At 41.6% G+C, this 24,610-nt stretch overlaps 1 protein-coding gene across 5 annotated transcripts in view; it reads left to right on the top strand.

The window, feature by feature from the left end:
• The window catches only part of MYO3B (myosin IIIB), a 324,047-nt gene that overhangs the window by 114,100 nt on the left and 185,337 nt on the right, over positions 1–24,610 (top strand). For all 5 annotated transcript variants that reach the window (XM_078394391.1, XM_078394389.1, XM_078394393.1 and 2 more), the window contains 3 exons: positions 14,072–14,168; positions 17,193–17,309; positions 17,944–18,048. In XM_078394391.1, coding sequence (XP_078250517.1) covers positions 14,072–14,168; positions 17,193–17,309; positions 17,944–18,048 — 319 coding nt within the window. The remainder of the gene's footprint in view (positions 1–14,071; positions 14,169–17,192; positions 17,310–17,943; positions 18,049–24,610) is intronic.

Genomic DNA, 24,610 nt, shown 5'->3' with positions numbered 1-24,610 from the left:
TCTGCTCCCAATTTTGTTTGATCAAATCAAGGGGCCCTTTCACCCTCCTCCCAAACAAAAGTTCAAACGGACTGAACCCGGTACTGGCTTGTGGCACTGATCGATAAGCAAACAAAAGGGATTGCAGCTTCTGGTCCCAATTGTTTGGATTCTCTGCCAAGTAAGCCCTAATCATGCGCATTAGAGTCCCATTGAACTTCTCAGTTAACCCATTACTTTCAGGGTGATAGGCAGTGGTTTCCTTGTGTTTAATTCCACAGATTTGCCATAAGTGTTTCATGAGCTTCGATGTGAACGATGTGCCCAAATCTGTGATTATTTCTGAGGCAAATCCCATCCTGGACATATACCCCACCAAGGCATCTGCCACTGTGTTAGTTTCAATGTTAGTCAAGGGTATGGCTTCAGGGTACCTCGTGGCATGGTCCACAATGGTGAGAATGAACCTGTTCCCCCTCTTTGTGGCCTTGGGCAAAGGTCCCACAATATCCACCCCTATACATTTGAACGGAGTGTCAATCACAGGCAAAGGGCACAACTTTGCTTTGGTCCTGTCGCGGCTATTCCCCTGCCTTTGACACACATCACATTGTTTACAGAACTCTTTGATCTGCTTCCCTATTTCAGGCCAGTAAAAATTCTGTGTGATTCTCTGCTGTGTTTTGTTCACCCCTAAGTGCGCAGCAAACATGTCAGAGTGCCCCCTTTGTAAGATCATGGGGCAATACTTTTCAGGTACCACTAGCTGACTTCTGATCCCATCTCCCCCTTTTGAGATATTCCTCAGGGTCTCTCTATATAAAATTCCCTTTTTCTCTCGAAATCTCACTGGGGTTTCAGGTGTTAGCTGGGCGTCTGTCACCTGTTCAAAACACTTTTGGAGAGTGGCGTCTGCCTTTTGCTCTTGGCCAAATCTGCTGTCTGTGGTTAAGGTTTCCACCACAGCTTCGGAACTCCCCCCACCTGCCTCCGTCTCGGGCTCATCATTACCCCCCGGAACTGTCCCCGTGGTGGCTTGTGAACGTGTAATCACTAGCACCCGTTTCACATGTTCAGCCAGGTCATTTCCCACGAGCACGGCTGCTGGCAGAGTCGATGAAATTGCTAGCCGCCAAACTCCCCTCCAGCCTTGAAAGTTCATAGGTACCTCAGCTACTGGCAGCGAGATCACCTGTCCCTCAATCCCTGCCACCTTTATGCTCTCATTCGGGATTATATACTCCCTAGGAATAATATCTGGATGGCACAGGGTCACCTGGGAACAAGTATCCCTTAACCCCCGATACTGATGGTCAAGTATTCCTACGTCCACCCCTGCTGTTTCAAACAACTGAGAATCTGTTCTCACAAGTAAGCAGCGCCTGACCTCCACAAGAGGACCATTTTCCTCAGCCTGATCAGCAGATGTCACTGTTCCAGATTGAGTAGCCATGGCAACAGGCTCCCTCAGTGACAAGGAGCTTTGCTCTTTCTGGACACAGAACACAGCTTTTGGCTTGGTTCCACTCGAATCATGAGGCACAATTCCTTTTAGCTGCTTTAATTTCTCACACTCTGAGATTAAATGGCCCTTTCCTTGACAGAAATAACATTTTCTGCTATATTTTGAGTCTTTCTCATCTTGTTTTGGTTTTCCCTCCAAAATCTGAGGTCTTGGTTTCATGTCTGAGGGCTTCCCTTCACCATGGGTCCCTCCCCCTTGCTGGTTTCTTCCTGGTCCCTGAGAGTACTTGCTGTAGGTTTCTTTAGGTTTCCCCATCGATTTCCCCTCACCCAAGGGCTTTCTTATTTGGGAAATAAAATCTGCGATCTCGGCTGCTTCTGCCACAGATTTCGGTTTCCTTTCCCTCACCTGGAACTTCAGTTCCCCATGCAGGACTGAATAGAGCTGTTCCAGTGCTATCAGGTCTTTGAGCTGCTGGTAGGTCTCTGTCCTCTCCTGAGATAGCCATTTCTCTAGCAGCCTCACCAATTGGGCCCCCACTTGGGTAAAAGTCTGCTCTGGTTTCTTGGTGAGTGACCTGAATCTTTGCCTCAGCTGTTCCGCATTTATCCCATGTCTGGCAAACACCAGTTTTTTAAACTCAGAGAAGTCTTTTAGCAGCTCCTCTGGCATCTCTGCATAGACTTCTGCCAGGCTGCCACTGATTAAAGATCGCATGATGGTCATCTTCTCAGTTTCCCTTACTGAGAAGTCCACAAACGCTCTTTCCACAAGGGAAAAGAACACCTCAGGGCAATCTCCCTTGTGGTACACAGGGAATTTCTTCAGGTCAGCTTTAGACAATTGGCCCCCCTCAGAATCCCTATTGTTGTTATTGTTCTGATTCATCATTTCCAATTTTCTCAACTCAAACGCCATTTTCTCTCTCTCTAATCTTTCTGCTCTTTCCATTCTCTCTATTTCAAATTGCCTTTGCCTCTCCCTTTCCTCCCTTCTTTCTTCTCTTTCCAATTGCCTCATCCTCAGTTCATGCTGTTGGGCTATGAGCATTTTCCTGAGTTCTGGGTTCTGTTCTCCCGTGCTGTCATCCTGCACTGAGCCAAATTCATCCTCAGAACCTTGGTCTACCTGGGGGTCTTTCACTTCACCCATTTCTGCCATTTGGCTTCGAGTCAAGGGCATAATCCCCCCCCAGAACAGGCTGCTTTCAAAAGTCAAGCCTCAAAATAAAGCGACCACTTTTTTTCTCTCTCTCTCTTTTGCCTCAGAACCAGCCTTCTATAGATTGCTGCTGTTCTTCAGCACTAACTTGCAACTGTTGCAAGCCAGAGTCTACCCCCCTCTGCTAGGCCTCTCAGCAGACAAGCTAGATCACTGCTACTTTACACAGTTTTGCCTCAGCTTTTTCCCGCCAAAACAGGTTGCCTCAGAGCTCCCTAATCTAGTCCCCAGTTGGCACGTTCTTCCACTAGCGCACCTCCCCGTGAGGTACGCCTAGAAGATTACCTACGCGCCCTCAGATTGTCCCTGACTAGACCCCCCTTGCTCTGGGCACACTTGCCAAGGCTTTGCTGGACCACTGGACAACTGGACCAGTCGTATCCCACACGCTGGACACAAATCAATGTGACAAACCCAGACCTACTGGGATATGCCACAGTTTCACTAAGCTGCCACCAACCATTCCCTGTAAGGAGTCACACAGACCAGGAATGGATTTTTAACAAATAAAGGAATAAGGTTTATTTAAACAACACACAGGGAAAATAAAATGATCAAGTGAATAAGATACAGTAACGTGGCTTAGTCTCAATCATACATACACCAGTTTGGTTCACACAGAACACCTTTAAATAAAGCACAGACCCTGAACCTATCAGTTCTGGCTAACCATACAGACACCTGAACCTATCAGGTAGGTACTGACTGACACACAGTAGTACCCTGTCTGACACACAGACTCCCACCCCAGCTCCTTCTCTCAGCTTTTCCTCCAGCTTCTCCTCACACGCTCCACATATATATACAGTACAGCCCCTCCTCCTGATGTCCCGCCTTCCACTCCCCATAGGATGGAACTTTCCCTCCAACCCATGACAGACAGGTAACATCAGTGCTGTATGTAACAATATCATCTCATATTAGCCTTCTTTGCTTTTAAGATCTTCTGGGGAGGTCCTTTTCTCAATTCCACTACTTTCCCAAAGATCATTTGGTGAGAGCACGAGAGAGGGCCTTCTCAGTGGCTGCTCCCAGGCTTTGGAATTCACTGGCCCCAAGAAGCCAGGTTGGCCCTCTCCCTCGTGTCTTTCCATTGTCAGGCAAAGACCTTCCTTTTGAGGCAGACTTTTTAATAGTAAGTGTCTCACGAATGTGTGTTTATTAATCTTACAGATTTTTAAATGTTTTTAAATGGTTTTTGAATTTTGTTTTTTAATGTTAATATATGATTTATTGTTTGTAATATTATATAAATCATATACAGTATATTCATATACTGTATATACCTATATAAAATTTTCAAAACTGTTGTTTTTCTTATTATGTTTTATGTGGCAAATCTTCTTTTATTAGTCCTCCTCATCTTGCCAGCTTGATCCCATAGGAATGGGTGGGATTTGGGAAACATGATCCCTTTCACCCAGGAATGTTTGATTTTCCTTGTTTGAGGTTAGAATAGTTGCAGATCTTCTTTTGACAGCTATTATGTTCACATCTGGGTGATTAGAGGGGGCGAGGCTACATGCCCTTACTGTTCACATTGCATCCTTATGGATGAAGTGGGGATTAAAATCTGTTAGAGCACAGTTCTTTATTAAACACTTTCGGTTCTTTTTATGGAGAAAGAAAGAAAGAAAGAAAGAAAGAAAGAAAGAAAGAAAGAAAGAAAGAAAGAAAGAAAGAAAGAAAGAAAGAAAGAAAGAAAGAAAGAAAGAAAGAAAGAAAGAAAAAGAAAGAAAGAAAGAAAGAAAGAAAGAAAGAAAGAATAAAAAGACTATTCTGGCCTCCAAGGTTGTGTGAAGTAAACTCTGGTACTCTGAATAGCCGCTTTCTTGCCAAGATGTGTGAATGCTTGCAGTGTAACACAGTGGTACCAATGGGCTGCCTTTATTTACTGTATTTTGTTCACTTGTTATTCAATTTGTTAATGTTGTGTCATTTTTGCTACCAGAAATCCCTCAGACAAAAAGTCTGAGGGATTTTCTGGGGGGAAATGAATCCTATTTTTTTGCTGTTTTGAATGGTGCAATGGTGAAGCTAATCCTAGAAACAAATAAGGAGCAATGCAATTAATACTTTCCTGAATGGCAGCAACACTAACGATGACGACCTGATGGCCGTGCAGAATAATAAGTATTGCAAGAGTTCCCTGTTAAGAAGTTATCCAGGTTATGACAGCTTTTAAGAACAGCAGTCAAGGCTTGCAACGGGAGCCAGTTATTCTTCCAGTTCCAGTTTCAGCTTGAAACTACGCAGCTGCAAGAAACTAGCTTGTGCCAAGTTTGTAATTTTCTCAAGGCACTCTGCTAGCTCTCATAGAGAACACCAGGCAAACCCAGGAATAGCTTTTGGATCATAAAGTGATGACCATGGAGGGATAAACGTTTTAAAAATGCGGTTTCTTCCAAATTGCCTTGTCTGAGTGAATACCATGAGGGGAAGATTGTAAACCTGAAAACCTACTGTGGGCAAGGAAATCCTCATTTTGCAGCCTAATTACACTGTCAGTGCTAATGATTACAGAGATTCTTATTACAAGTCGTAACATGTGTGATGCGGCAGTTAAAGTGGTGCCAGGAATGTCAGTGTGCTGCCAGTGAAATATACGGAGTAGAACTCTTTGAGAAGGTGATGGTCCTGGGCTGAAGAGTTAGCACTTTCACTGTGCTGAAACTCTGATAAGGCTCATGTAATTGAGGTCAACAGATCTGGTTTGTTCCCAGTGTGGGGAAGTGTCCCTCATTTCCCAGGGCAATTCTATTTCTTGCTTCTGTGACCCTGACCCCACCCCAGATAGTGAAAGGTAGGAAGCAGGTCCAATTACTTCCATGCCTCTTATAAACAGAATGTATTTATGGTGTTTTCCTTCATGGTGGTAATGGTGGGATAGAAATCTGTAGTTAGGGTGGCTGTTTGCACATCACCAAAAATCAAGGACATGCAAAGGAAAGCAAAGCGTGCTGGTTATATACCGCCCCATAGTGCTTCAAGCACTCTCTGGGTGGTTGACAAATTAATTATGCAGGCTACACATTGCTCCCCCCCCCAGCAAGCTGGGTACTCATTTTACCGACCTCGGAGGGATAGAAGGCTGAGTGAACCTTGAGCCGGCTACCTGGGATTGAATCCCAGGTCATGAGCACAGTTTTGGGTGCAGCAGAGCAGTTTAACCACTGCGCCATGAGGCTAATCAGAAAGGACAAAGGAGGACACTGATTTGCCAATAATATTCTAATATTCAAAGAACCTACCCAGTTGAATATTGGTAATTACAGTAATTTTGATAATGTTGTTTAGGAGCATAGATTTTTTGCCTAATTCCACTATAGTCTTCCATTATGGAATACTAGTAGCTTGTCTTTTTCTCAGTTCTTCAAGGTCTTTAAATACGGTATTCACAAAAAAGGTTGCCATATTTTGAAACTTGTACTGATAGCTTTCAAAGCTTTCTGATTTGCTCTTACAAACAAGCACCTTTTTAGTTTGTATAAGTGGCATTTGGATAATAATAATAATAATAATAATAATAATAATAATAATAATAATAATAATAATAATAATAATAATAATAATAATAATAATAATAATAATAATAATAATAATAATAATAATAATAATAATAATAATAATAATAATAATAGGCATCTGCTGATTTATAGGTCCAGATGCATAATTAGAAATGATTTTTATGATTTGAACAGAATTATTTGACTGGGGAAGGCAAGGAGGAGGGGACCTGTGTGCCTACTGAGTCTGCTGCCCATGTGCCCACTGTGGATGGACAATTAGGAGGTTCCTGATCATGCACTTTATGGTTCTCTGCAATGGAGATCTGCAAAATAGAGGCCTACCCTCTGCTCAAAGAGGATTATATAACTTCCCCTTGTGTGCTGCTAGTAACTTTTAGAGAAAAATTAGGAACTCTCATGAAATGGGGTGGGGGTGGGGCTTGTAGATGGGTCATGGTGAATTTCAGACTGTCCTAAAATAGTCCATTTCCCCAGCAATCCTCTATTCTGTGATCAGCCTGTCCTTCGCTTTGTGTTATGTAAGTTCTGATCCACAAGATCTGAGCAAGCTAATGCCTCAGGTTGTCAGCTTTCCGGAACAAGATGCTTTAAGACTAGAGATAAACTCTCGGTTTGTTTGTCAACCAAACAGGCATTTGGCATTTCAAAGCCCTGCCTCCTCTGGTGGGTGCCCACTCAGAGGCAGGGCCCAGAGGAGGCAGGGCAGGGAAGTCAGGCTGCTGCCTCTGAGTGGATGCCTGCTGGCAGTTTGTGCCGATCTCTACTTATTATACACATACCTAACACTTATAAAAAGTGGACCAAATACTGTAGGATCACTTGAGGTCTGTATGTCATTGGAGGATCACGGCAAATGGCACACCAGATCTCCTAGAGACCTTGTTTAGCCCACATCAGCTTGCACCAGTCCTGCTGCAGTCCAGTTAGGGGTGCGGGCTCTGTGCGCGGGGGAGGCGTGTCACGCTTGTAGAGGGCCATGTTGCACTCGTGGAGGGGTGTGTTGCGCTCGTGGAGCAACATGGCCCTTTGCAAGTGCGACATGGCCACCGTGCATGCATGCGGGGGGGGGGGGAGATCTGTCTCCGCGGCCCAGTTCCAGGATGCCCATGGGCCGGCACCGGGTCACAGACCGGGGGTTGGGGACCCCTGCTGTAGACTGTTGTGGAAATTAGTAATACCCTTTTGGTTATCATTCAAGTACAAATGACAATTTTACAGAGAAAGCATAAGAGCCACCCTGCTTCACAGCACTTTATTTGTTAAAAATTACCCTGGAAGCATTTTAAGTAGAAAAAGAAAAAGAAAACATATTTTTGCTTACTGTTGGGATCAGCAGTTACAAACAGAAGAATAATAGGAAGGTTGCAGTCTCCACACATGGGAGAAACTGCCCACATTTCCACATGGTGGAAAGGGTCAGAGGAAAAGAAAGCAAACAAAAGCAAGCAGGACAAGCAAGAAGAGGAGCAGCAGAATTGAAGAGACTTGCCTCAAATGCCAGAGACAGGAAAGAGAACTCTTTCCTGTCTCTGGCATTTGATTTCGGTTGAGTAGCCAGATTCAGTTGAATAGCCAGATTTTGGTTGAATACTGTATCAGGAAAAACATCCTAACTGTTAGAGCAGTACGATAGTGGAAACAGTTACCTCGGGAGTTGGTGAGTGCTCCAACACTGGAGGCATTCAAGAAAAACTTAGATAATCACCTGGCAGATGCGCTTTGATTGTATTCCTGCGTTGAGCAGGGGGTTGGACTTGATGGCCTTGGAGGCCCCTTCCAACTTCAATTTTCTAAGATTTCTATTATTCTAACTTTGCTAATTGGCTAGTGGCCAAAAGAAGCAGTCACCTTAGCTTTTAAAAGCCCCCTCCCACTGATACCCAGCGTTAATCTTATGCAAGGCTGTCATTATCCCAACATAGGCAAATTCTTATTTCAACAACAGTGGTGGGACAGGATCTTCCACAGCCTCTCAGAAGGCAGCAGTTTGTTGGGCGCAGGAGAGGCTGTGAGCGCCCAACTTGGTCTGCCTAGAGAGGAGGGGCTGTAGAGGAACTAGGAACTGCTTTTCTCCTGATGCCTGAGGCACTGACTCCATCCTACTGAGTGGTAGAGCCAGAGTCCATGAGGAGATTACTCCAAGTAATCACTCCATGCCAATGCTGGCCCTGCCTTTGTGTTCCCCTCCCCCAATCACTTAACACTTTTTCTTCTGGAGGTCAGAATGGAGCACACTGGGCGGGGGAAGCAGATAGAGAGTGTTTTTCTCCAGTTGCCACCTCCCGAAACATGGGGAATGTGTCGGATTTCTTGCACAAGTATCTAAGGATTAAACACAGTGGAGTGCAACACTGAGATGTGTTGGAAAGCTGTCTGTGCAGAGCTGCTCTGAGTGAGATTATGTTTGGTTCCTTGATAAAGATTTGCTGTTACCATCATATCTACAGGAAAAGGTCGAAAATGGATGAGGCCAGCAGGGGAACTGGGGCTGATCTGATGTTATGTTGTCTCCTAATACTGCCTTTCTGTATACAGTAGTAGAATATAAGCATAGAGATAGTCCTGTGTTTTAGTGATATTTAAGTGGAGTTGCCTTGGCAGCATGTGTGTTTCAGAGTGGTGTCTTCTTTCTTTCTTCCCCAAATAGCCTTGAGTTTCTTTTTGTTTTTAACTGTCATTTTCCATTGCCCAAGGGGGAAAATGCAGTGGGAGTTTTACATTTATTCAGGGAAATAGTTCATTTGCAAACCGTCAGCAATTTGAAATGGCTTAGCATAAAAAGGCTGTCCATATATGCTGCCCCCAATTCCAAGTAAAAGGCTGGTGGCAAACCATCCATGCAACAGTTTAGAGCTGCAAAGGCATCTAAAGAGCCATGCTTTGTGGACTGCACTCTGCTGCTGAGTCATTTTCTCCTGGGGAATTCATCAGTTCCCAATCGTCTTCCAGAAAACGTAAAACTTTATTTCAATTGGCCGTATACAGGCCATGGCATGGAAGTAAGGTTTTAATATTTATAAGCCTCCCCCACCCCACTCCAATATTTTCCTTCCAAGTGCTTAATATATGTTTATGATGTTATTTCCCAGCTGAACTGGTCTGAAAAGCAGATCAGAAATCTGTGTAATATATTATGTAAGAAATGTTCAATTACACAGTGGCTGAAATCTTGTTTGTGTCAGTTCTGTAGTGTAAGGCTGATGATCTTATCAGCCAGGGAAATATTTTGAAAATTAAACATTGCTCCTTCCCATCCCTCAGCTGCACAGGTTCCCAACGATGACCAGGATTACTTTAGACCTGTAGGGACCTCAGAACAGGAGAGGGGTGGAGGAATATTTAATTTTCAAAAACTTATGCCGTTGAATTTATAGAAACAAGATTCCAGCCAATGCATCCCAAGTTATACAACATTATGGTGTATGGTTAAAGCCCCCCCCCTTATTTACTGAAGTTGGTGAAAATGTATGGCAGGAAAGGTTGAAAATAGAGAAGATGGTGAAGGAGTGAGACAGCAAATCATATCTATTTTAAAAGTTGTACTGCTTGTGGCCCACAAGCTGTTCAGTTTTGGGCACCACTGCCTAAGATAAATAAGTTGGAATGTGTCCACATGGGGGTGATTGAAATGGAAAAGCTCTGGAAACCAACTGCGATGAGGAATGGGTGAAGGCTGAGTATGTTTAACCTGGAGAAGAGAAGATTGAGAGGGGACATGAAATCTATCTTCAAAATATAAGAGGCCCTTATGGACAAATCTGGGCAGAATCTGACAGAATCAAATTAAGGGAAAGGAGATCCCAACTGAAAATTGGGAATAATGCCCTGATGTTCAATTTTAATGCAAAGAGCAGGTCATTGCATCACATTTTTATATTATTGCCCCCAGAGGACATAATCCTGGGAACATGTGTTCTGTGATGCCACCAAGCTACCTCCTTCGGTGAGGGAAAATGCCTCCCCCCTCCCCCAATAGCTGTTCCTGAATAAAACCTTATCTGACCTCTTCCTTAGTTTAGTCCCAGCGCAGAAGAGTGGAGGATTTGGAAGTGCAAGTCTGTCCTTGTTCCACGACTACACAAAGCTTGGCTTGATGAAATGAGCACAGTGGCATTGCACTGAGTTATATTACCAGTGATGTAACGGGAAACTGGGGAGTCCAGATGCTTGCCCTGACAGTCCCCCAGACAACCCTCAATCAATAAGGTCCAAAAATGCACATAGCTGGATTACTTCCTCTCATCAATTTTTTTTTTGGGGGGGGGTCTCAAGTTAATGGTTCACAATTGTCCATTCAAGGCCAAACCACCTTTGAATATTTGGCATTACAGCAGAGGCAACTCATAGCAATAAAGAATCCCCCACATTAAAAAAAAACAGGAGAGGGACACAAAAACAGCCCACCTCTTCTACAGCAGGTAGAAGGAAACCCTCTTGCCAGTTTCTGAAGAGGATCCTCTCTGTTTTGACACCTCCCTGGGTACCACAGTGTCCTTCTACCTTGTCTGGCTCATCTTTGAAGTCCTTTCCCTGCTTTTCTCCCCATTTTTAACCTCCTCCCACCTGTTCCCTCCCTGGTTTTAAAGTAGCAGCAGCAGATTTGGTGGCAGGAAAACTAGGAGGGCGAGCAGCATCAGCATCAATAGTGCTGCCATGTTGGAGAAAGATGATGATGACCAAATGTGGGGTGGAGTTGCAGGTTCCTTGGCAATTGTGAAAGAGAGTCGTGGCTCTAGCTCATAAGCCTCAGACACTCACTGTCAGCCGTTTTCTGGGCTTCGGATAAAAACCTACCCCAGCCCTATATGGAGATGATGTTGATTTGGTGTGTAAAGCATGTACTCTCCTACAAAGCCACAAATGTTAACCTTTCCTCTACAGCCATTAACAAACAGTAACCCAGCAATGGGTTAAGATGGCTATTTTGTCTGTGTGTGTTTGTGTGTGTGTGTTTTGCAGTTACATTAATAAGCTTTGTAGATTTTGTTATTATCTTAAATGGTTTCATCGGAGTTGCTTTGTGCACTTTTTTCCTTTAGCAACCTTGGCTGTTCCTATAGAATGGGGTGTGTGTGTGTGTGTGTGTGTGTGTGTGTGTGTGTGTGTGTGTGTGTGTGTGTGTGTGTGTGTGTGTGTGTGTGTGTGTGTGTGTGTGTGTGTGTTTCTAAAACGGAGAATCCACATTGAGCCAATTGTAAGAAGGCAGTGTGCCTTCTCTGGTCAGGAATTCATTTCCTAGACTCACAGAATTGGAACACAGTTCTTGCAGCCTTGAAAAATTGTGGCATTGTTCTACAGTATTTGGCTTACATGCTCTTGAGTGTTATTGAATTGGTACTTTCTTCTGTTCAGCAAGTTGTGCACAAGAGCAATCTGTCAGGGTGTCATTGAGGATCAGCGCTAAATGTTACCCAGCAGGGTGCTCTTGTAACTCAGTGGGTGCCCTCCTCTCTGTTCTTTGATTATATTGGTTGCAGGAATAAACGGCCCTCAGGCTGCTGCATTAATAAAAAAAAGAAGCATACTGTATCACCAATACAGTTAAAAAGCATTTCAGGTCCTAAAATTAATTCTAGAAATGAGGACTTCACATTTAAAAACAAAAGGTATTAATCGGCATATTCAAAGATTCCCTCCTATGTACAGTAATCAGATTACAGGGAGGTTCTGGCACACTGTGCTTCTTCTTCTAACTGTACGACTTAAAGATGGTCAGTTAAGCTGCAAAAGAGAAGCTGTTTGGAATACGCTTGGTCCTTAGTATGTCGCAGGGGCCGTGGCTCAGAAATGTGGTCTTGGACAACTGCCACAGTCATAAAAGAAGACCCTTTGGCAGCCTTCGGAATAACGGGGTAAAGCCCTTGATTTTTTTAAAAGCGTAGGCCTAGAAAATAGCCATATTAAGGATACATGGGGTAGGTGTTTTGGGGCGGAGGGCTAAGAATGTGACACGATAGTCATGTCTTTGGGTGTATGTCAAATGTAGGGCCAATTTTACCATTAAATGAGGTGAGGTGGCCAAAAAGGTGATGGGAGGTGTGGCGACGAGATGTTAGAAGAGAGGGCCGTGTTCCACACGGACTGCTCTGTGCCTCCTAAGCAAACCCCCTACTTTTAAATGTGGTGGGGGAGAGCAGCCCACTTCCAGCATTGATTCAAGTTCCCAGTTCCGATCCAATTAGGTTTTATACGTAGAATAGGATAGAGTACCACCTTGATTGTTGTGTCAGGCGAGAAGATCTCTTGAGCCAGCCCTGATGGACTTAAATTACACAGCGGTGGAATCAGTGAAGTGATAGATATTCTGTAATGCATTTTTCTTGTTGTGTTCTCTGTTTGTATGCAGTGGAGACTTATTTATGTTTAAATGAAAATAAACGCCATTCTTGCAAATTCGTCCATATACCAAATTACACTTGGGTTGTACCTTTTCAGAGTGCCGCTGGGAGTCAAATATGTGAGAGCTCTCCTTTATAAATCAATCTGCCTGCATGTAACATATCAGCAATAAAAGATTTTAGTATAGCCAGCTCCCAGATATGTTAGCTCACAATATACAAGGAAATTTGAAAGTGGGCCAGGATGCATTAAAAATAGTACATTTCCTCCACACGGTGAGTGGAGCAGCCCAGAATTCCACCATCTCATTTTGAATTATGTGTGAAACAGTCATAGTTCTCAGAAATTAGTTTCTGAAATAGGGATTGGATGATGGAGGTTTTGTAAAAAGAGGAGGGGGGAAGGCATGGTAGTTTCCCAAAATTAGAAAAGGAGGTATAATATTGAAAAGCTCAGAAATGGTTGATCTGCAGCGTATCCTTATTTCATTGTATTTCTTTTTTTCCAGTAAGACGAAATGTGTGGATATACATGTTATGAAAAATGATGTGGTTGTTGTACTGTGGTTCTCGGTTGGTACATTGATTCTTACTAAAGTTTTTATTGTTTCACAATGTGTACTTCAGCTCTGTCATTGTGCTTCTCCACTCTACAAATATATAGTATATAGGTTTTATAGGAATCTAGTTGTTACTGCTTTTTCAAAAGAAAGAAAGAAAGAAAGGAAGGAAGGAAGGAAGGAAGGAAGGAAGGAAGGAAGGAAGGAAGGAAGGAAGGAAGGAAGGAAGGAAGGAAGGAAGGAAGGAAGGAAGGAAGGAAGGAAGGAAGGAAGGTCAGGATTAGTAGTTCAATGATGAGGTGAAAATAACTATGTTGGAGTTTATTTATTTATTTATTTATTTATTTATTTATTTATTTATTTATTTATTTATTTATTTATTTATTTATTTATTTATTTATTTATTTATTTAACTTATATGCAGCCCACACTACCCAAAGGTCTCAGGAAAAAGATAAAACAATTAAAATACAATTAAAATATACTTTGCAAGTTTCTCTCTTGGAGTTCTTCCCACTTCCATCAATGCTAGCAGATTCTCAGGGAGGAATAAGGAAAATGCTTTTAATTTTAGAGAGAACCCATTGTGAATATCTGGGATCTGGTTCACCTTCTCTTGCCAGGAGGACCTGTCCTGGGCCTACGTGGCTGTGCCAAGGGCCTCCAAGGGTCAGTTGTACTGTTAAGGAAGGAGGCCAGGGAACACTTCTTGAAGTTCTAACAGTTTGATGGAACCACTGCACAGAGGTTTCCACATCAAGGAGCTGGGTAGGGCTAGCCCAGCTTCCACTGTATGCCTCCACATCTGTGTTGCAGCTTCTGGGTGGCCATGCTTTGGCCTTCTCTTGCTTGATGAAATCCTGGCCAATGATCCAAAGGTGTGCCCTCAAAAAACGAAACAGCTACAGTTGGACCTATTGTTGTCTTGATCCTTTTGAGGAGTGTGTTTTCACACAGACACTTCAATAATTCTTGCAGGCACGAACGAATACACACTCGAAGACCGTATTGTGTTGATGCATCTGACAAATACTGTGCAGATGATGATCTTGTAAACCTGGAAGTTCTGGATGAGGTAAGATAACACCTATATCATGAATTTCAGTAGGAAATGCCTGGTGTTGCCTTTGTTATTACTAAGGCATTCTTATAATAAATCGTAATTTTGTTAAATTAATTGTTCATATCTATGACATAATAAGGCCTGTATCATACAAGTCAATTATGATCTGTCATAGTTTCATTTATATTCTGAACATTTCAGTTGTTTGGTTATGTGAGAGAGGCCGATGACGGACACGCAAATAATAAAGGTTCCTATAGCGAGAAGCCTAGTTTCTGAACATCAAGGGTAGATGGTGTGTTTTTTCAGAACTACTTTTCAGCTTTGTGTGTGGGCATTAGAAACATATCTGAAAATTATATAGAAACTATCATGCAAAGGGGACATGGTGGCGCTGCGGGCTAAACCGCAGAAGCCTGTGCTGCAGGGTCAGAAGACCAAGCAGTCGTAAGATCGAATCCATGCGACGGAGTGAGCGCCCGTTGCTTGTCCCGGCTCCCACCAACCTAGCGGTTCGAAAGCATGCAAATGCGAGTAGATAAATAGGTACCATCTCGGTGGGAAGATAAACAGTGTTCCGTGTCTAAATCACACTGGCCATGTGACCACGGAAGATTGTCTTTGGACAAACACTGGCTCTGTGGCTTGAAGAGCGGGATGGGTGCCGCCCCCTAGAGTCAGACATGACTGGACAAAAATTGTCAAGGGGAACCTTTACCTTTACCTTTTATCATGCAAAGGGCTTTCCAGGCATATAAAATTGTTTATATATAAATTATCCAGTGATCTTTTCCATGCATAAAATCAATATGTGGTCCAGAAATAGTTGGGGGGCAGTGGAGCTGTTGAGCTGACCGGACTGATTCCATCAGCAGAAATAAGAGCTAGGGGGTTGGTCCATTCCTGCCTACAGCCTTCCAGATAGAGAGGACAAGTCTTCTACTTCTGGAATGACCGTTCTTTCTTATTCATTTCCCCCCAAAGCATTGATTATCCAACCAAAGTCCATTTCCCAACTTCTCTTTGCCCGCATTCACCTCCTGGGACTGGATTTTGAGAGGGTTGGGGCTGGGACGTCTCTCCAAAGTGTTGGCACTTTCACTTTCTTTCCTTCAAGATTAAACAGAGGCCATGGAAAATTAGCCAGCTCCTGCCTGCCATTAGTTTTATTTCTTGGCCATGTGAGAGTGTGACAGATGGGAACAAATAACTAGCTTTTATCTGTATGGCTGTTCAGTGCCATGAAAAGGTCTGGGAGTGTCTCGGCAATAGCATTGCTAAGCTAAACATACCGTACATGGATCTGATCCATCCCTCGGATGGGAGCCTCATATTAAAAATGAGATATTGACATTGCATTTATGTGATAATTGAAAAATGCAGGAGCTTGATCCATGCATGCCAAAAGGTCATTGAGTACAACACTGTGTTGTAAGTCTGCTGAAGGGGAAGACTCAAATTAGATGTGGAAAACCAAACCCTGTTCAGTTCTGGCGCAGTCTGTATACAATGGGGATGAGTGCTGAAAATGCAGCACGGACAGGCAGAGGAGCAGAGTTGGATACTCTCCCTGCCATACATTTTATACCCCAGTTGCTGTGTCTTGGTGGCTTTTCTCCTTATGATAATAGTAACTAGTTGCCATCAAAACAATTCTGAGTTTTTGCCAGGTTTTTCTCAGTTTAAATTACTCGGAAGTGTTTGCCAGTCCCTTTTTCTGGTGGTGCTCTGGGACCGTGGTGCTTGCTGAAGGCTACACAGGTGGCAGGGCACAAGGCCTCATCAGACTCTCTCCCTGGAGGCTCACTGGGGATTCAAACTCCTGGCCTCTGGCTTGTAGGTAGGCCCACTGAACTGTAGAAATTCTTGTGTTTTGACACAAAACTGAGGAAAATGACATCCGTTGGAGAAGCCTCTGGGGAGATTTCAGCCCATGCTGTAGCTTAAATCACTTTCCCCCCCTTTGTTTTATATTGGTTGAGGGTTCATATAAAGTCAATGTGATTGTAACACATGAACCTACTGCCATTTTGGCCCTTAAGTACCACCCCATATGTATGAACTGACGACAAATGTATTTCCTGCTGGAACAGAATTATTCTAATTATTAATCCTCTTGGAATTCTTAGCCATACAGAAAGGTAGCCTATTTAGATTGTCTCATAAAAATAAATAATAGTGTTAATAATTTTCTGTGCATAGCTAGATTCACTAGTTTGCTTCAGTGCGTAAGAATTGTTCTGCATATCCAACATTCCCGCTCCTCATACAAAAGAAATGGTAGATTAAGTTGCATATGAACTGAGATAACACCTTCATGTATTGTTCACCTAGCGTCATGTAATTCAGGTGTATGGTGGACTTGAGGCACATAAACTGTACTTTCTTTCATAATGAAAATAATTTAATAACATTTATGTAGGATAGGAAAATTTGAGATTTGGTAGCTCCTTTAGATTCTTTCCCCATTTTTATTATTTTACATGAAAGGCAGTCAGGTCTCAATCCTGCCAAATTTAAGCACTTCTATGCGAAAATAAATTTTAGTGGGCAATTGATTGGAATTAATGACATGTAAAAGCATTTTACTTTGGCTTGCTTTGAGCCTTAGCTAGAAAGCTACAATCGTAAGCAAAATCATTGTACATTTTGTATTTATAGCAAGCAATTCAGCTTAATGGTATTGGTATTACGTGGAATGGAGTTTTTTAAAAACACAAAAAACACTAAATAGATTTTTATTGTACTTTTCTGTTCCTACTCTGTGTCTACACATTAGCATTTCTACAATTTATTTTTCCAACCCACACTATAACTGAAACTTAATAGACAGGCATATTACTTTTTACTTGACATAGTTATAGATGTATCATTGTGAGAGATATGGGACTGTGAAAATGGCAGTTTGATATAGTGAAGTCAATATTTGACATGACAAATAACTAGCTTATTGCTTCATGCATGTGGTGGACTTCCTTACAATAACTTTCCTATCTGAAAAATACTGCTTAACTGTCAAACTTGCAATGTTTTCAGGATACAATTATTCATCAGTTGCAGAAGCGCTACGCAGACTTGCAAATTTATACTTATGTCGGAGACATCTTAATCGCCTTAAACCCCTTCCAGAATCTTAGCATATATTCTCCACAGGTAAGAGACAGCTCAAGCCTTGGCTCTAAAAGTATTTACTAAATAATGGATAAGCACACCATTTTGCTTGTCTTGTAAAAGGGAAACAATCAGAACAATGTATTTTTAAACATAGGCTACAGCATTCTGAGAATAAATTACTTAATATTTCCTCTGTCATGGTTTAAAAGTGGGGTAAAAATATTTTAAATAAATAAATATATGAAACTATAGTTGCCCTTTGTTTTGATTATGCTGTGGAGCATCCTACAGGCAGGAGTAAAAAATAAAGGGCTGGAGGGTGGGGGGGGGACTATAGCTCACTGATAGAATAGATGCTTTGAACACTGAAGGTCCTGTGTTCAAATCCCACATGTGCCTTTAAAGGGATGAGGAAGCAGGTGATGGAGAGTGATTTGGTCCCCCAAAACTCTGGAGAGTTGCTCCCAGTTAAAGTAGATGACACTGGGCTAGATGAATAAATCTCCTAACTGGATACAAAGTACTTGTCTTTAATGATCTTACAAACAACAACAGAACAACAACAAAAAAACCCCACACACATTGTGAGATGTTTAAATGTTTATGCCTATGAGGGAGCATCCACTTGCGTAGCTGACCTGTCGCGCTTTGCCAATTCTCTTTTCTTATCTAGTTTTCCAAGCTTTACCATGGCGTGAAGCGTTCCTCAAATCCTCCCCACATATTTGCCTCTGCAGATGCTGCTTACCAAGGCATGATTACTTTTAACAAAGACCAGGTAAGAGAACACTTAACAGGTCTTTCAGAGTTTAAGTCTTTTTGATACACTACTCAAACATGTCCAATGTGCAGCTCTGTAAGATTTTGCAGATCTAAAATTGATCCTAGAAGGTTTTGACATAGCTTTAAACATTTGATGGTTTTAGATGTACGCTTAAGATTTTTTAAACAGCACACCAATGAATGCAATTCATTGGATCCTCACTTAGCTGTATAAAGAGTAAACCCAGTGTCCAGAGTCCAAAAAGATGGTTCTGCTTGCAACAGTGGAATTATATGTGGGGCCATCCCCCTCCACTGTATCTCCCCCATATAAGTATTTTCTATTGTGCTGGAAGTGAAGTACTAGCATGATGTTGGTAATCTAGACCATCAAATGAATGGGTCTTAAGTTAGTCATAACTAACTTAACACTCACTGATTTCAGTTTAGGAATGTGACAGATGCATGACTGTGTGTGTCCTGGAAGTTTTCTCATAAGGAGCCAGGTCTGACTCCAGCTTCAAGAGTGCAGCTACATGTTCAAATCGTTGATAAAATGTAGGCAGTTTTTGGTATTTTCCCCCCAACCCATTTCTCATTCATTCACTGTTTTATGCACATACCCCCATATGGCAAAATATTCAAAGGGGAATGGGTCTCCCTCAGAGATTACCATGTTATGACTTGGTTGATCTGAGATCGTGAATGCCTGTGTACGAGCAATCAAACTGGTTTAACTGGTTCATGTCTTTTAACCAGTACTGCATAAAAGCAAACCTATCTCCATGCAATGCAGCCAGAACTGCCGCAACATCTGTGCGCAACATTTTGGTGTAATTGTCCTGGACATCAGTGCCTCCTTCCTTGTGCCTAGAGTCCTTTCAGAATTCTTAAATTATGCTGACAAAGCTTTGAAAAGTTTAAAAGGACTAAGTGTTCCTTATAACTGAAACTGACTACATCCGAAGCCGTTTACTGTCTGGTCTAATCAAGTTCAGCACCCATATCCTCGTTGGTAACATTTTGTGGTTTGGCTTATGCATGCACAGTGCATACGATGCACATCAGAATTCCTCATGCTGGCACAAGAACACTTATGGTTCCTGTGCATTTTAAATTACTTTTTGAAGTTACTTTTTAAAAGCATTTCAGTGCATTTTTTTAAAAAAAATATTTTATTTTAAAATAATTTCTAACATACAGAAACCATAAGAACATCAAAAAAAGAGACAGAAGGAAAGAAAAAAAAAAGGGGGGGAAAAACCAGACCACGTATACAAGAAAAAAAGAAAAAGGGGAAAAAAACCCTAACTAATCCCTCTATTTAAGTACACCCTCCCCCTTTGGAGTCAGAGACTCCAGCCTCATTAGCCCCTCTACTCTCCCTATATCGATTTGCAATATATACTAAATGGTCATACATATGTCATAAATTTTACCCAAGACTCCTGTCTTCTTCTGGGCTCAAGAATATATTAGTCCCCAGCTTTGTTTTACATAGTCTCTTGGCTGTTCCAGTAGTGCTTCTGATAGAGTATCCAGTTCTGCTGTGTCCCATAGCTTCTTTAACAGCTTTTCTATCGTCGGAACCTCTTCTGTTTTCCATTTTTGGGCCCAGAGTAATCTAGCTGCTGTGAGTATATACATGAGACAATGCTTCAATTTATTATCATTTACTCCTGAAATGACATTCAATAATGCCATTTCAGGTTTTATATCTAACTTCTGCTGAGTAATTTCTTTTGCTAGATCCCATACCTGTGTCCAATAAATTTTGACCTTTTCACATGTCCACCACATATGATAATAAGTTCCTGAATTTTTTTTACATTTCCAACACATATTGCTGTTACCCTCTGACATTTTTGCTAATCTTACAGTATAATGCCATCTGTAGAACATTTTGAGTATGTTTTCTCTTAAATTTACTGGTTTAAACATCTTGTAGCTTTCTTTCCACATCTTAGTCCAATCATCAAGGTCCACATTGTACCCAAATTTTTTTGCCCATTTTATCATTGTCTCTTTCACCCTCTCATCCTCTAGCTCATATTCTAATAGATATGTATACATTTTCTTAATTATTCCTTCATCCGTATATAACCACAGTCTGTCCACCTGGACTTTGCCCTCGAAAAAACCCACAGTCCTGTCTTTTTTGTATCTTGATTCTAATTTTACCATTGACCACCAATCAATCGCTATACCCATTTTTTCGAGCTCTTGTTTATCCTTTATCTTCAGTTCTTTTGTTAACAGATTTTCATATGTGGTTAACATTCCTTTCTGGTTCTGGGTTTTTAATGAGAATGCTTCTATCGGTGCCACCCACAATGGGATTTTCTCATAAGTTTGTGCTTGAAATTTCTGCCATACCATCCCTAGGGCCTTCCTAATGATATGCTGTCCAAACTGAGAGTGTTCCTTGTGTCTCCCATACCATACATATGCATGCCATCCCATCTTTAAGTCATGTCCCTCTAATTTCAGAAGTCTTTGATTTTCTAAAGTTATCCATTCTTTAATCCATGTCATTGCACAGGCCTTATAATATAGTAGCCAATTCGGCATGCCCGCTCCCCCCCTTTCTTTCAGGTCTTGTAGCAGTTTAAGTTTTATTCTTGACCTCTTGTGTTTCCAGAGGAAGTTTGCTGTTAGTCTATCCAAGTCCTTGAAATATTTAAAATTCAGTAATATTGGGAGATTTGAAAATAAAAATAAGAGTTTAGGTAGGATCATCACTTATATTGTTGATATTCTTCCCGTAAGTGAAATTTGTAGTTTGCTCCATTCCTCCAGGTTTTTCTGGATTTCTTTCTGCATTGCTAAGTAGTTTTCTTTCATTAAATTACTTGGGTTTTTTGGTGATGATCACCCCTAAATATTTAATTTTTTTCACCGCCTCAAAATTGGAGTTCTGTACTAATTTTTCAACATCTTCTTGCTTTATGTTTTTTGTCATAAATTTTGTTTTTTAATAATTTAAATTCTGAATTCTGCCTGAATTCTTCTATAACTTCCAAAAATCCTTCAAGATTTTCCATAGGATTTTCTAATATTATTACTAAATCGTCCACGTATGCTTGTAACTTGAATTCTTCTCCCCCAATTTTAAGTCCTTTAATAGCTTCATTATTCCTGATCTGTCTGTTGAGTATTTCCAATATTAAAATGAATAATAGGGGGGATAGTGGGCAGCCCTGTCTTGTTCCTTGTTCGATCTGTATATTTCCGGTTAAATTACCATTCACTTTTATCTTGGCTACTTGCTTAGTATATATTGCCTTGATTGTTTGCAGATATGTTCCTTGAAGGCCCATTCTCTCCAGTAACGATAGCATAAAGTCCCAGTTAACATTATCGAAGGCTTTTTCCGCATCCAGGAAGATTAGCATCATCTGCTTTCCAGGGTGCATTTCATAATATTCCAATATGTCTATTATTGTCCTTATATTTGAGGATAATTTCCTTTCGGATAGAAAGCCTGTTTGATCTTTATGTATTATTGTTTCGAGTATCTCCTTTAATGTTGTGGCTAAGATGGTTGTGAAGATCTTATAGTCAACATTTAGAAGAGAGATCGGTCTGTAATTCTTGGTTGATCTTTTATCCGTGCCTTCTTTATGTATTAGGGAGATGTATGCTTCTTTCCATGAGTTAGGAATTTCCCCTTTAGTCTGTATATCTTCAGTTAATTTCTTAAATTGTGGACTTAAGATTTCTTCGAATGTCTTATAATATTCTGCGGGTAGTCCATCTGGGCCAGGAGATTAACCGTTTTTTTGTTTCTTCCATGCTTCTCCAATCTCTTCCATTGTGATTTGCTTATTCAATTTTTCCAGTTGTTGGGGATTCAATCTCCATTCTGGGATATTGTTCCAGTAATTTCCAATCCTCTCTTCTTCTCCTTCTCTTTTCTTGTATAGTTCAGTGAAGAATCTATAAATCTCCTCCTCAATCTCCTTTTCTTTGTATACTTCCTTCCCTTGCTTATCAAGCAATGTTGAGTGCATTTTAAGAAAAAAAAAACAAACCTTTTTCCCCACAGCCAGACAAAGTGCATTTTAAGAGGCATTTTGTCTGGCTGTGGGGAAAAAGGATTTTTTTTTGGCCATTCTGTCATTCTAAATACCAAATTTTGGTGCATTGTCATGGATGGCAGAACTTAGTTACTTTCAAACACTATAACAAGCAATGGGAATGAATGCATTTCAAAAAGTAACTTCAGTACTCACAACAGAGCCTGAGCCAGCAGTTGAATCATGGAAGATTTCTCCAATCTAGAGAGAAGACATTTCTCTGTAACTTTAAAAGTCACTGTAAAGTTACAGTTAACACCATATAAATTGATTTGTTGTTTAGTTGTTAAGTCATGTCCTACTCTTCGTGACCCCATGGACCAGAGCACGCCAGGCCCTCCTGTCTTCCACTGCCTCCTGGATTCGGGTCAAATTCACGTTGGTAGCTTCAGTGACACTGTCCAACCATCTCGTCCTCTGTCGTCCCCTTCTCCTCTTGCCTTCACACTTTCCTAACATCAGGGTCTTTTCTAGGGAGTCTTCTCTTCTCATGAGATGGCCAAAGTATTGGAGCCTCAGCTTCAGGATCTGTCCTTCCAGTGAGCACTCAGGGTTGATTTCCTTCAGAATTGATAGGTTTGTTCTCCTTGCAGTCTAGGGGACTCTCAAGAGTCTCCTCCAGCACCACAATTCAAAAGCATCAATTCTTCGGCGGTCAGCCTTCTTTATGGTCCAGCTCTCACTTCCATACATCGCTACTGAAAAAACCATAGCTTTGACTATGTAGACCTTTGTCGGAAGGTGATGTCTCTGCTTTTGAAGATGCTGTCTAGGTTTGTCATCTTTCCGCCTAGAGTGGTCGTAAGACCAGATAGGTGGGATATAAAATAAATAAATAAATAGTTGTGGGTTTTTCAGGCTCTTTGGTCATGTAAATAAATAAATAAATTTCCTCCCAAGAAGCAGGTGTCTTTTAATTTCGTGGCTGCTGTCACCATCTGCAGTAATCATGGAGCTCAAGAAAGTAAAATCTGTCACTCTCTCCATATCTTCCCCTTCTATTTGCCAGGAGGTGATGGGACCAGTGGTCATAATCTTAGCTTTTTTGATGTTGAGTTTCAGACCGTTTTTTGCGCTGTCCTCTTTCACCCTCATTAAAAGGTTACTTAATTCCTCCTCACTTTCTGCCATCAGAGTGGTGTCCTCTGAATATCTGAGGTTGTTGATATTTCTTCCAGCAATCTTAATTCTGGCTTGGTATTCATCCAGTCCTGCCTTTCGCATGATGTATTAAAAGTTGATTACCCCTAGTTAAATCACAGTTGTGAGATAACTTTGTTGTGCCTTTGTTACTAAGGAAAGGAAAACAATTACAAGTCAGTAGTTATTTGTGATTTCAAAAACAGTTGTTTCAAAGCAACCTTATTTCAGTAGGGCTGCCCCAAGATACCCGGTTGCCTGAGGTGAAGGATGGCACCTTCCCCTATTGCTGGTTACAAAGCAGAGCCAAACTGAGAGATTCAGCTAACGTCAGCCCTAAGGGCGGGCCAGGATTCTCCAGTGTAGAGGAGGAGGGCAGGAGATGGGGGTTGTAAAGCACATGTAGTGCTGCCCACAGCCCTCTTCTTACTATCTGCCACTAAAGCAGCCATGTCGCTCTTCTTAATACAGGGCAGTAATTTGTCTGCTTGGTATCTAGTGCCACAATTTGCATCTCTGTTTTTAGGTCAGGTATATTGTGTTGGCATTGGGAGGAGGCTGGGAAGGACCAGTCTTTGTGACTGACTGTAGGTCATGGGAAAGAGCTGTCATCATTACCTCTGCCATCACCCATTTTCATGGTAGCACACAATAAGGATACTTTTAATATGAATGTAACAAGGATGCAAATCCAATTATATAGTAATGATTTTGACGGAAATGGAATATAGTGGGGCAGAAACAGGAGTCTTTATACCCCGAAGACTGCAATCCTGCACTACTTTTTCACCGGAAATATAACCTATAGAGATGGCTGATGGCTATAACAAAAGGCACAGTGCTTTTAAAAATGCGAATATATCTTTGGAAGGGTTTGTTGCATGATGTACAGTAATTCTGGGTTAGTGCAATTTTACATGTACAGTTTAAAAACTCTAGAAAATAAGTACAAGGATGTACTTTATCCTTTATCAACAAGGAGCCTAGCACACAGAATGAAAGACAGTGCCACAATGTTTATTAAGCAAGGTGATTATTAAGATGACTGATTTGTTCACAGGCAGCATATAGGTGTAAGGATGTGCCATTTGCTCTCCCCCTCCCCCCCGGCAACTGCCAGAATTCTCCAGAAATTCCCTAGCACAATTCTAGGTATTCCAGCCTACAGACCGAAACCTACAGATAACTACATTTTGTTCACTTGCAGCTCAGTCTGTTTCTGAGGCTGCATGATCTTGCTTCTTGTTGTTAAAGTAAAAAAGACAGGAGGGGAAGGGGGAGGGGGAGGGGAAAAAAGAAACTGCCACAGTGCTTTCTGGGTATTGTAGTTCTTTGGAAGGTGGCTTCTATTGAACCTAA

Source organism: Pogona vitticeps, chromosome 1 (assembly GCF_051106095.1).
Source record: "Pogona vitticeps strain Pit_001003342236 chromosome 1, PviZW2.1, whole genome shotgun sequence".
Lineage (NCBI taxonomy): Eukaryota > Metazoa > Chordata > Lepidosauria > Squamata > Agamidae > Pogona > Pogona vitticeps.
The sequence above is the reverse complement of the archived record's forward strand: the minus strand, read 5'-3'. Positions and strand labels throughout refer to the sequence as shown.